At 40.9% G+C, this 13,693-nt stretch overlaps 1 protein-coding gene across 1 annotated transcript in view; it reads right to left on the bottom strand.

Moving 5' to 3' along the window:
* The window catches only part of KDM4C (lysine demethylase 4C), a 311,749-nt gene that overhangs the window by 96,265 nt on the left and 201,791 nt on the right, over positions 1-13,693 (bottom strand). The window contains exons 12-14 of the mRNA XM_021707860.1: positions 5,465-5,646; positions 3,146-3,359; positions 1,215-1,291 (exon numbers count right to left, since the gene is read on the bottom strand). Of these exons, the coding sequence (XP_021563535.1) occupies positions 1,215-1,291; positions 3,146-3,359; positions 5,465-5,646 (473 nt within the window). The remainder of the gene's footprint in view (positions 1-1,214; positions 1,292-3,145; positions 3,360-5,464; positions 5,647-13,693) is intronic.

Genomic DNA, 13,693 nt, shown 5'->3' with positions numbered 1-13,693 from the left:
AACAGACATAGTCACGACATAAATTTTCATCATGCGAGGCAAATTCCTTATGTTGTCCTTCAGGCTTTTGACTTTAGTTGCAAGGAAATTTCATTATTTGTCACTCATGATCATTGAGGAGTAAAGCAAATGCTACTATTCCCACTGAGATGGTCAGCCTGAGCACCTTCTGTGAGATCATGAGAGAGGGATGCAGTGTTGAGATCTGGCAGGTCTTCACTTTCAAGAATCTTCTGATTTCTCTTGAAAGACAACGTTGAAGAAAAATAGATGTAGAAGCTAATTATGTGGCAAAACATGTGACACAGTGGATACATGGAATGGAAACCAAAGACTGGAAGTAAGTGGAATTTTCAACAGGGTCCTTAGGAAAAAAAACAGTTTAGCCAGGCCCAGTGGCTAATCCCAGCATTTTGGGAGGCAAAGGCGAGAGGATTGCCCAAGCCAGGGATTTGAGACTACCCTGGGCAACTTGGCAAGACTTTGTCTCTACAAGAAAAAAAAAAATTAGTCAGAGGTGGTGGCGTGTGCAAGTGTTTCCAGCCACTTGGAAGGCTGAGGCAGAAGGGTCACCTGGGTCCACCAGACCAAGGTTGCGGTGGCCATGAGCGTGCCTTGGCACTCCAGTCTGAGCGACAGGGTGAGACTCTGACTCAAAAAAAAGAAAGAAAAAACATGTCAACAGAGAGAAGTCTGCATCGTCCAATGGGAGATCATTTGCTGTTAAATATTCTGCCTCAAGTTCACAACAACGCCTGGCACCGGAGCAGATGCTGACATCTATAAAGAAGTGGGAGAAAGACCTCACACAAGTTGCCAAGTCAGATACTGGCATGGCGTCTCCAAGGGTCCCTGAGGACACACACCTTGACTGTGACTTAGAAAAGCATTTTCATGAATTGCAAAGGAGGACTGACGAGGAAAGTGAAGCAATATTCAGAAGGCTTGAAAACTGCAAATATGGACCGGATGAAGCGGCAGTTCCTACAGTCTCCTAAGTAGAGGAATGACACCTAAAAATTTACCTTGTAGCTCTTCAGTGGACACAGAGTCAGCATGTCTGTTGCTATGGAAAAACAAGACTAGAAACACAAGGAAGTATAAAATCGCACACCAAAGTACATGTGCAATCCTGACTTTTGACTAGATCTAAATGTATGCACAGTGGAGGGGATACAAGAAGAGATTAAGCAATATTAAAATAGTCCACTTACTGCCGTCCACGCATTTCTTTTGCACCGGGCGCACAGCCATCCATCACAGATTTCATGAGAAGGGATACCGTAACAACCTACAAAATAACAGTACGGATCTAAGCATTAGTTCTTTTCATCTGATATTTCACATCACAGCACTGAAATAAACAACATCAGGACATTTCCTACCATGCTTTTATGAGTCCACTGCTTAGAACAAAAGACAGCAAGCCTGTCTCAATACTGTTGCTTCTCTTGCTTTATAACTAATATCCTATCAGTTCCGGGAAACAGGAAAGTGTGAGTCTTATTGGTAACCAATGTTCACAATAATAATCACAGAGAATACTGATGATAATTCTTGCACAGGAAATAAAATGAAATTTCTAAACTGTCAGGTCTAGGCCTTCACTCATGCAAAAGCATTACAAAAGTTGCAATCCATGGGGCGAAGTTTTAAGAAATGTTAACACAATAAACACATTTTGACATAGTATTTTTAAAATTAATGTAATTAAAAATTACTTGCCAAATTTAGACTAATTACCGTTAGTCTCAGTGAGAGAAAAAAGGCTGCACAATTCATGGTTAGCAAGGAAGGGAAATCTTTAATTCGTCTACTTGGTACCTGACGGACCCAAAATAACCATCTAAAGAGATGGCTTATAGTGCCAATATATGTGACAATTATGTGGAACCAAGAAACACATGACGCTCTGACTTACTGAAATAAGAGTTTTAAATACTTAAACGAGTAAGGTATAACATCCCCTAAAAAAGGCATTAAAACCTCCTTTTAAAGATAAGTTTTTAAGATTTAATAAGTAATTTTTAAAATCTCTCTAACACTTGAGATAGAAACAGAAAATAACAGAAATGTAATTTCCTAAAGAAAACTCTACCATAGACAACCATGTTCACAAAATTCTGAGTTTAAGCACATGTATATAAAATGTTATGGTTAAAATGTGTAGCTGTTGCATTTAGGAACCAAGATTAAATCCCTACTTTTTGGTGTCCTGGTGCTTGCACTCCTGTATACATATAATAATGTAAGGTAAATACATATGTGTATGGATGTAACACATGTGTTTACCTACAAATTGATATCAATACAACAGGGAGATAACTAGTATTGTATTTCAAGCAAGTGATATTCAAATCAGTTGGGGAAGGAAATAGTATCTACTCGGTTAATTAATAATAGATAGGCTATTTCCACCCTCATATAAGAATATTATGACTTTGGGGCAAATACAAAAGATAAAGCGTGTATTTCAAACCATTGAAGCTACACTGACAGAGACAGACAATACCTAAGTATTTTAACAGAATATGGAATTTGTTAAGATCTCAAATATTAAAATGCTATAAAACAGGGTCATAGTATATACGCTTTTACACGTTTTATAGAATTTACATGGCAGAGCAATAAAAATGCATTTACTACTATTTTACTATTAAAATCAAGCAACTGGACAGGTACAGATACACACCCGCCCAGTCCACGTGGAAAACAATGCTAATGACTGTTCCCCTTGGAAGACAATACAGACTTCCCTACCCTGACAAGGAATATGAGTTTAACTCAGTGCAGCAACAGGACTGCCAAACAAATATTCATTTCTCTTTAAATGGTCACCAATCAATATCAAACATTCAAACTAAGTTTTTACAACTCAAGTATGTGAAGGGAAGCCCATGATGACCCCTCATCTGCAGCCCTACCTACCAAACAAACCCAGACCTGCTCTACACTGATACCACCTGGAACTGGAAGAAAAAAACAATGGTTATACCTAGTCATACTTTAGCAGAAGAAAAGCGAGGGAGAATGAATGCTAATGGTTCATGCAATGTATGTGACATAAGACCCAAGGACGACATGAGACCCAAGGACGACATGAGACACGGAAAGCCAGCGATGGATGAATTCTAGATCCATTTACTTGCATGAACCCGTACGCAGCACTTTGCACAGGAAATCAGAAGACTTGTTCCATCCTCTTCGAGGAAGGCATTGGGTGGAGAATATTCTATGCTTTCTTCACTATAAATAAAACACATCTCTGGAATGAGGGGCTTAGTCCTTCCTCCCGATGTAACCACTTCATCTAATTTTGTCTCCCATCTAGCATCATTTTCTTCATTGCTGCTATCTGGCTGAAAAACACAACATTTTCACGTGAGTGACAAACATGAAAACGAGCTCATCCTTCACTCCGGTCAGGCAAGTTCACCAACACGTGTTCCAGGCACGAACTCAAAACATTGGCTCTTCCCACGTCTCTCCCTGACCCACTATTAGCTTTTTACCAGTGTTCCTCCTCAGATGTTTCTGCAGAAGTTAATTCTGCCCACATAGGAGAGTGATGAGCTACTGAAACTGCTTTTCCAAAAGAGTTTATGGAAAGCATCAATTCTTCTAATGAGCTTTTTTGTTTCTTTACTTGCGCTAGGTGAACAACACGCTTTAATGTCTTCAGACTCTTACCTGCTTACACCTGAAAGAATGTTCAGAGACACCGGTTTTAATCTGCCCAGCAGTATGAAGAGAAGATTTAAAGGCATTTGCAGCCGAGGGTGGTGACCACACCTGCAATGCCCGCACTTGGGGATGATATGGCCAGAGGAGTCCAAAACCAGCCTAGGCAGCATGGCGAGAGCTTGTCTGCACAATAAATCAAAAAATTACCCGGACGTGGCGCACACGCCTGTCGTCCCAGCTGTTTGGAAGGCTGAGGCGGAGAGATTGCCTGAGCTCAGCAGATAGAGACTGCAGTAGCCGTGATTGTGCATCTGCATTCCAACCTGGGAAACAGAGTGAGACTCTGACTTAAAAAGAAAAAGAAAAAAAAATAGCATTTGCCTTACCACAAAGTTTGAAAACAGCAGAAGAGACAGGTCTGGTACACCATTCAATAAGAAAGGATAATGCAAGAAAAAAAATTGCCATGCAACATTTGTTTAGTATTTGTCATATAAGCTGGGCCTGGTGACTCATGCCTGCAATCCCAGCACTTTGGGAAGCGGAAGCCTGACGTCAGAGGTGGAAGACCAGCTTGGGCAACCTGGCAAGAGTTGTCTCTACAATTAAAAAAAAGTAAAAAGTCGAGTGTGCTAGCACACACCTGTGATTCCAGCTACTTGGAAGGCTGATCCAGCAGGTCAAGGATGCGGTGGCTGTAAGTATGCCACTGCACTCCAGCCTGGGTGACAGAAAAAAAAGAGAAAAAAGGCATAGATCTTACATTGATTGTTTTCACCAATCTTATAATTTTATTTGAACTTTCTCTAATGATTGGGAGCTATATAGGCAGATTATGATGTAGAAACAAGAATTAATAAAAAGTTAAAACACAGAAATGTAATGACTAGCAAAAAACAAAAATAGAATCCGTCATTCACCAATGCCACATTCAAAAACAGTGAGTAAACTATTTCCTCTATTTAGAAAGGTCTGAAAATGTGAGAATGTGAGATATCATACATATGCTTGCTCTGAAATGTCTTAACAGAATGGAGTGTACTTTTACATGGACCTCCAGGACAGATGTCATCTTGAAAAAAAATTATTTATTTCCTATTAATGGAAATAAGTACCAAAACACAATTTTCAATGATCAAGACACTTTGTCATACATCGTGCCTCAAAATGGAACATGCAGTTCCACCCATTCTAGAGCCCTAAAGATCATTTCATCAGTTTCGTCCTGAAGAATGGGAGCATGCAAAAGCCGAGATGCAATCAGCAGAATGTATGTGGAATAACGTGGAAAACACCAGACACAGCTGGCTGTTGAAAGTGAGCTGGAAAATGTAGCTTGCATTGATTCTTGGCTGTATCGTTGGCAAGTCCCTCATGGGAAGGTGAAGACAGACATTGAAAACCGGGGCCCAGCCCTGGCATTTCTATTGTTGGAGAGTGACATTTCCAAACAAAAAACGGAAACTAAGTCTAAGTTCTCTTTTCAAGCGTCCACTGGTTGTAAGCATCCTGTATTTTTCGGTAAAAGGAATAGAGAGGTCTCAATTGCCCCTATGCTAAAATAAAATAAATTCAAATAAAACGTTTTTGAAAATGGGTCACCAGAAAATAGGCTCCCAAGAAGCACTTTCATACGTATTCGCCTGTGAAGGCCACACGAGGACAGCCGTCTTGCCAGGAGGGCACGGATGCAGCCACCAACGAGTCGCAGGCGGCCTCACGATGGACGCCACTCGGAAAGCGCAGCCGTGACGGGGTCGTCGGTGACAGCCCACATTACCTTGTAGTATGGCATGAGCAGGGTGCAGACGGCACAATGTGGCTCCATTCTGGCCGCCGCCGCGTTGTACTCTTGCTCGGCTGCAAAGTTAGGGGGCTTTGTCTGCCAAAGATGGACGAGAGGCTTCGCCCAAGACTCTGTTTCTTCCACTTCCTCCTCGTTACACGGAACCTCAGGCAAGTCTGAAAGGAAAAGGCATGAAAGCTCAGTGAGCATGGGAACCAGGAATACATGAAGCCCTAGGAATAAAGGAAGCAGGCCTTCCCAAGCATTTGTGATTTCAACGCCAGACACCAAACCTATTTGTCTCTCAAATACCTAATAGGAGAGACAGAATGAAGTTTCCTTCCCATCCCTCAAAGACTAACACACATCCCATGCCAGATGACCACCATCCTGTTGGGACCGTCCCCAACCGTGCCAGACATCACGGAACAGTTCCCTCATTTCAACGTGACTTCTTCTGCATGTCTCCTGCTACCATACCATCTCCCATGGTGATACAAGTTTCTCTGGGTAAAAGGATCTTCTGGTTCTCAGGGAATTCACTCACCCAGCAATTGCCTTGCAAATATTTTGACGTTCTTTACCTCAAATACTAGATGACTCAGTAAAAGTACATTGACCGTCATGGAATTAACATGTGAGTTCAAGAATTTTTAATTCTACTTTTTTTATTCTAAAGACGTGGGGTACAATTCAGGGCTAGGTCTACAAATGCTCATGATGCAGGTCCCCTTGCGGATGAGGCGTGTTCCCCCTTCCCCAGGCAGATTCCCGCTCCTGCCAATCCCCTTCACCGCCCCACTCCTGACAGTTTCCCACTACTGCTCACCATTTTCTTATAGTATTATGATAATTGTTCAAGGTCCTCTTATGAGTGAGAGCATGTGATACTCAGCTCTTAGTTTCTGTGAAAGATGATTCAGGATTATAGACTCTAAGTTCAAGAATTCATGAGAATGGGCATTGACAGAGCACCTGGAATGGGTCAGGCAATGTCCTGGAATTACATGGAGATAAAAGATGATCCCTCATCAGTCACCCTATTTGTTCCCTAGAGGGACCTATCTGCAGTGTACACACTTCTTTACTCCACAAGGAAGGCACCTCACAACATTTCAAAGCGCGCCCAGAAAATACAGGATACACCATGGAGAAAAAGAACCCCGCATGCCAGTGGCAGAGGACAGTACATCTAGGCCTGGAGTTGGGACCCCCTGTGAACACCCTAACCGGCCACCGTCCTGGCATTGGGCGTCCACACTGCGGAGGACTGACCTGAACTCCAAGGTGTCCCAGCCCTTGCCATGCTGGCTTACGCGACTGTCAAGAAGCCAGATGAAATTTTGCCCGACGGGAAAATGTAAAGGATGGAACGAGGCTGAACATAACTCAAAATATGTCACCTGTGAACTGAAGACAAATAGAAAGACCCTGTTTCCATAATAGTGTCCTCTTTATTATTATCACTATGTCATTATTGTGTGTGTTTTATTATCTTGGCAATGCTCGGGACTCCCCCGTGGTATAGTGTTTAGAAAAAAGGGCAAAAGCCTTCGCCTGTGTTTGCAATGAAGTGATCTGGCTCTAACTGTTAGCTTGCTCCACAATCGCGTTCCCTACATTACACCATAGAAGACTTACTGTGGAGACTGAAGTTCACAAATGGAATATCAGAGAGGAAAGTTAGCCAAGAACTTTCAATACCACTAAGCCCTTAAATCACAGGTTAATATCTCCTATATATACGAGTAAAGGATCTTAACAACAACAACAACAAAAAATCTTGGAAATGAATAGACGCTGCTACTCATTGGATCACAACACATTTATTGCACCACACTTGCTTTATTACAAAAACTCGAGGCACACAAGACAGTTGAAGCTCTTATCCCTGAAGTTGTTCACAAGTTAATACAAGAGTTTGAAAAATATTTTCAGAGATGAAAGATAGCTTTTTAATTCCTCAATGTCCAGAGATAATTAAACCAAAAAAAGTAGGGGAAAGGACGATTTTTGACCAGGGCGGGCCACAAGAGGGAGGGTGTGGGCAGAGCCACACCAGACCCGCCAGGTCCAGGCTTAGAGCCAAGGGCCGGCCTGCCATCCTCGGATGATGACCAAGAGCCTGGTCTCCGACATTCCCAACCCTGGCTGGGAGAGGGCCCTACTCTACCTCACGTTCCCCTAGTGATGGAGTCCTGTCGCGGCCCAAAGAGCATTTTCCTTCTGCTTGGATGCCCTCCTGGTCAGAGGAGCCCCAGACACCATCACTCTGTGACCACGTAAATTCAAAGCAGCATGGCAGCACCACTACGGAGTGAGCACCAAGAATGGGGAACTGGCAGCCCAGAACCCGAGCCCTAAACGAAAGTCCCTTAAGATACAAGGGCTGAAGAGATTCTCACAAGGAGTTAGTTCTTTCTTCACCTACTACACAGTTTCTTTTTCTGTTTAAATTTAAAATGAGACGGGGCCTGGTGGCTCATGCCTCTAATTTCAACACTTCGGTAGGCCAAGGTGGGAGGAATGAGACCGGGACGTCAAGACCAACTGGTCAACGTAGGAAGACCTTGTCTCTACAAAAAAAAAAATTCAAAAATTAGCCAGGTGTCATACTGCATGCATATAGTCCCAGCTACTCGGTAGATTGATGCAGAAGGATCCCTTGATCCCAGGAGTTGGAAGCAGCAGTGAGCCATGATTGTGCCACTGCGCTCCACCTGGGCAACAGAATGAGACCCCGACTCCAAAGTCACTTAAAAATTAAGTTAACTCATATAGTAAATGTAACACTTCTCTTAAAAGTGCCAAATGGCTGTCTGATAATACTCTGTGATATACAAGTGTATATATTACATAAAATTTGTCTAATCATCTTATTTTCATTTGATCTGTTTGTCAATTCCATGCAATAATATATAATGTGGGAGGAAGACAGCATTTAATCGTAAGTGAGAAATACTGACATACTCATGAACATAAATATTTTTTCCTGCTGGAATTGTCTCATCAAATCTTCACCCTTCCCACATAACTACCACTTACCCTTAAAGCATAACACTGTACAGGCCTGCACTAATCCTTTCCCAGATTTATGATATTCATGTACTAGAAAACTGAATTGTGTATGGGTCCAAGAATATTCTATGGATAAAAAACGTCCCTGCAAAGTATCTTAGTATACTAATAATCACATAATTCTGAATAAACAAAAAAAAACACTTTGTTTAGGGCCCAACGAAATTCCTCTTCTCTTCCTAGTTTCTTATCAAGATGTCTTCACTCATTTACATTTTTCATCTTCCAAAACCTAGAACAGGAAAAATGTGTTTCTCTATTTTACTTTTTATATGCATTTTAGAAATCATTTGACATCCCTATGCCAAGGTATTTTCCCTTGGTCTCCTTTTTTTAAATACAGTGCTAATAAGCTAATAAGCCTCATCATGTTTCTCTGTAATCTTGTTGCAAATTGACACCACATAAAATGAAGATGCATTTTGTAAGACGGTATGCAAAGAATGTAGTCCACACTATTTTACAGACTGCTGGAAATATTAAAACGCCAAATGAGTTCTCACATCATCCTAGAAAAGGAGGAGAGCAGGGGGAAGAAATGATGAAACATGAACACGGCAGGCATTTGGTGAATAGCAATGTTTTTATTACTTTGTCCAGCACACCGAGAATCCAGAGATTCTGCACGCCTCTGAGTCTCCCCCTGAAGGCCATAGGTTGCTGCCGAACTAGGAGACAACAGGGCGTATGAAACATCCGCTGCGGTGAGTACATCAGAGTTTGGGGAAACTGTGAAAATATAATCAGCTCTGTAACTCCCTTTGCTCCCATCTGCATTCTCAACAGGAATAAAAAAAAAGACTTAATAATGTTACTTGGAAAAATAGTCTTTGGAAAATAAAGATTTAAGAAGAAGATGCCAAGTACGCTGATTTGATCACACAAATGTCCAAGTATCGCACATCTCCCTGAAAATATGCGCATCTATTATATATCAATAAAAAATTATAATAAGTTAAAATATAAATTATATCTGTGAAAAATATATTCTTTGAATTGACTCTTCTTCTCCATATGAAAAATTCAGGCTTGGGTGTAGTAGGTCATGTCTGAAACTCTCACACTTTGAGAGACCAAATGTGGGAGGATTGCTTAAGCATGAAGGTCAACACAAGCTTAGGCAACACAGCCAGACTCATCTTGCCAAAAAAAAGCCTCTAAAAGTAGCCAAGCACGGTGGTGTACACCAGTAGTCCCAGCTACTCAGGAGGCTGAGGTGCAAGGGTCCCCGAAGACTAGGAGGTTGAGGTTGTGGTGAGCAGCGATCTTGCCACGGGGCAACTCAAAGAAACAAACAAAATGTTCGAGGGAGTGTAAAAAGGGGATGCTGTGGACATTATAGCTGACCCTCCGACAACATGAGGGTCGGGGTGCTGACCCCACATGCAATCAAAAATCCACATAAGACTTATGTGTCCCCAATAAACGTAACTACTCATGGCCTACTGTTGACTATATAAGTCTTACTGACGACAGGCAATTACCACATATTATGTATGTTATATGCATTGCATACAGCCTTCTTACAACAAAGATAGAGAAAAAAATGTTATTTTAAAAAATCAAAAGAGGAAACACTTATAGTAATGTACTGTACTGTATTAAACAACACTGTAAGTTCATATCATCTGCTCACAAGATGAACTGTGCGTTAGAACGAGTGAACAATGGTGGCAGCAGGCCACAGGTGAGTTCCCTCTCAAACAATCCAACGTTTTCTTCTGTAGTTATGACGCTCTACTTCTAGGGAGCACTTCGAGCATAGACAGCACTCCTTTGGAAGAGCTCCACAGTATTGTTCATGATTTACAGTATTGTATGAAACATAATGAAAAATCACAAGAACTGCAACCGATCACAAGACTGCAACACGCGATTTCCTGGGGAGAAGACCTGCTGCAAAGAGATAATTAATGTCACTGGGTGACTTAAACAGATACGACACTTGAGCCACAATCATATAAATGAATTCTTGGATCTAGCTTGTTTTGAGCACCTTTTAATCATGCATTAGTAGACAAACATCAATGTGGACACATCTACGCATATCATATGAAAAAGGACATTCATTGTTATCTCCATCAGTCCCATCAGAAACAGACTTCAGCACAGGGAAACTGTCAAGCTCACAACGATGGATAGAAGCTTTCCAAAATTTTAACTTTGACTCAAAAGAATTCCCCAGTGGTGCAATAGTACAGTGTGTACTACCCTTAATTTTATGCAGTAATGCTTTAATACTGCATGTTGACATTTGACGACATTTATGAGAGTGTGCCTAACTTTTGATAAAGTTTATCTTCTTTATAATAGATTTGTCTATATTTTATGATGGTACATGATAAAATAGACTTGTATCTGCATATATTTTATAAATTCACGTCATACCAAATGTTCTTTTTTATTTGTATATTTCTAGGCTACAAGGTTCATCTGTAAGTGTCTTCAAATTGTGGCAAGACTCCAAAAAATATTTACAACAGATTTGTTGAAAAACATTTGCATCACCTGGATGGAACTAGAGTCTATAATACTGAGTGACCTCTCACAGAAACAAAGATCCGAGTATCACATGTTCTCACTCATATAACGGACCTTGAACATCCAATGTAATACTATAAGAAAATGACTGACAGTACTGGGAAACTATGGGGGGGGGTGGGATTAACTGTTGCAAATATCTGTCTGGGGATGGGAAAACACCTCTTATCAACAGGGTGCCTGAATGAAACGTAATTGTACACCTAACCCTTAACTGTACCCCAAAAAACCATAATAAAAAATATTGATTAATTAAAAAAAAGAAAGAAAAACATTTGCATCTACGAACACCCAAAACATTCAGACCAATGAGGTTCAAGGGGTCGGCTATAACGGGTACATGACGGCAGTTCTCCAAGGCATGATCTGTGGACTCCAGGGGATGCATGGGCAAAACCACTTGCATAGTAACAAAAAGGCTATCTGCATGTGTTTACCTGCGAACATTTATAATTGTGACACAAAAGCACTGCAGAGTAAAACTGTTGGTAGATTAGCATGCGTTTAGGTCCTATACAAAAGTCATCATTATACTGACACTGCTCACATTTACAGAGCGGGGAGAAAAAAGGGCAGTTCACTTGACAATGTCCTTGATGGGAAAAAAGTATTGAGTGTATTAAATCTGAGACCCAAAAAAGGGGATGTATGCCGTAAAATATTTCTGTATACACTGAAGTTCAGTCATGCCATTAAAATCGGTGCTTATACAATGAACTGAATTGCAGGTTGAACTACCAGCATTTTTCGTAGAACACCATTTGTACTTGGAAAAGATGATTAATGAACAAACTATGGTTTGTTCAAACATGAGTGGCTGGCAGGAATTTTTACAAACATGTTTAACAAAGAAAACTTGACATTTTAATAAAAACTACTGAGAGTACTTGCTGGCAATGGTAAAATTCGAGCTAGTGAGGCAAAATTTAAATCAAGGAAAACTTGCATCCACTATTGTGAGCTTGTTAGCATCCTGATACTCAAGTGTTTTTGATAGGAGGGAGAAGACAATATGAATGCAATTTTTTACATTTCAAAAATACATGGACTAACACCTAAAAGATCCAAATAAGACAGATCTTAAAAATCATGAATGAATTAAAAAGCAATTCAAAATGCAAAAATAGATCAAAGAAAGTTTAGCTTTAAGAGTACAGAAAGTTCATGGTAAGATTTTAAAATCCATGATGCAACTAAACTTTTACTACTGTTTGCCTGGTTTTGGTGTGGAATCCAAAATGTAAACCCAAAATTATCTGAAAGCACTATTAAAAAAGGCTCCCTTTCCAACGCCATATTCACTGATACTGGGATTTCTGGACATGTTCTTAAACCAAAACGACATTGTACAACAAACTGAAAGCTGAGGTAAATAAGAGAATCCAATTATCGTTCATCAGAACTATTACTAAAAACATTTGCAAAAAATGTGACTAACACCTCTCCAATACCTACACCTATACCCGTGCCTGGAGCCTCTGGTAACCACCAATCCACTTTCGGCTTCTACAAGTTCGACTTCTTAAAATTACACATATAAGTGAGATCCGGTGGTTTCTCTTTCTGCTCCTGGTTTAATCTACTTTACACAATGTCCACCAGGTTTATCCATAAAGCAGCAAATGTTTGGATTTCCTTCCTCTTTAAGTTTTTGGTGGTGTATATGTACTATAATTTCCTGATCCATTAATCAACTGATGGACACTTGAGGTTGATTTCATACTGTGGCTGGTACAAACAGTGCTGCGATAAACTACGGCAATTATCTTTTGGATATACTGAGATCCTTTCTTGTGGATATACACATAGCAGTGAGGTTAGTGGATGATATGGGAGTTCGACCTTGAGTTTTTCTGAGCAACTTCCATGCTATCTTTCATAATGGCTGTACTAATTTACACTCCCTACAGGCTACAAGGGCTCCCATTTTCCACTTCCTCAGCAGCTTAGCTTTTTTATAATAGCCGTTCTAATGGGGATGAGACGTGTGCCTTTCATTTGCATTTCCCTAATGATTAGTTATGTGGAACTTTTAAAAATGTACTTGTTGGTCATTTGTATTGCATCTTTTTATTTTATTTTATTTTATTTTTTTGGGTTGGAGTCTCACTCTGTCACCTAGACTGGAGTGCAGTGGCCGCTCCCAGCCACCGGAGACTCGACCTGCTGGGCTCCGGCGATCCTTCCACCTCAGTCTTTCAAGTAGCCGGAATTACAGGCATGCGCTACCACGCCCGGCTGATTTTTTTATTTATTGTAGAGATGAGGTCTCGCTGCCCAGGCGGGTCTGGAACCCGCAGGCTCAGGCCATCCACCTACCTCAGCCTCCCAAAGGCGCGGGATTACAGGCTGAGCCACCGAGCCCGGCTAGATTTCCTCTTAAGAGAAATGTCTATTCAAGTTCATTGCACACCTTGTCGCCTAGCTACTTGTTTTCTTACTATTGTGTGGTGTGAGTTCCTCATATATTTGGGGTAGTAGCATCTTATTAGAGGTATTATTTGCAAATATTTTCTCACATTCTCTAGGCTGTCTATTCACTCTCTCTTGAGCAGAACAATTTAGTTCGATTGTTGCTTTTGCCTGGGCTTGCAAGGGTTGTAC

The sequence above is a fragment of the Carlito syrichta genome, unplaced genomic scaffold (genome assembly GCF_000164805.1).
Source record: "Carlito syrichta isolate Samal-C Ts95f unplaced genomic scaffold, Tarsius_syrichta-2.0.1 Scaffold126534, whole genome shotgun sequence".
Classification (NCBI taxonomy): domain Eukaryota; kingdom Metazoa; phylum Chordata; class Mammalia; order Primates; family Tarsiidae; genus Carlito; species Carlito syrichta.
This window is presented reverse-complemented; position numbering and strand designations above follow the sequence as displayed.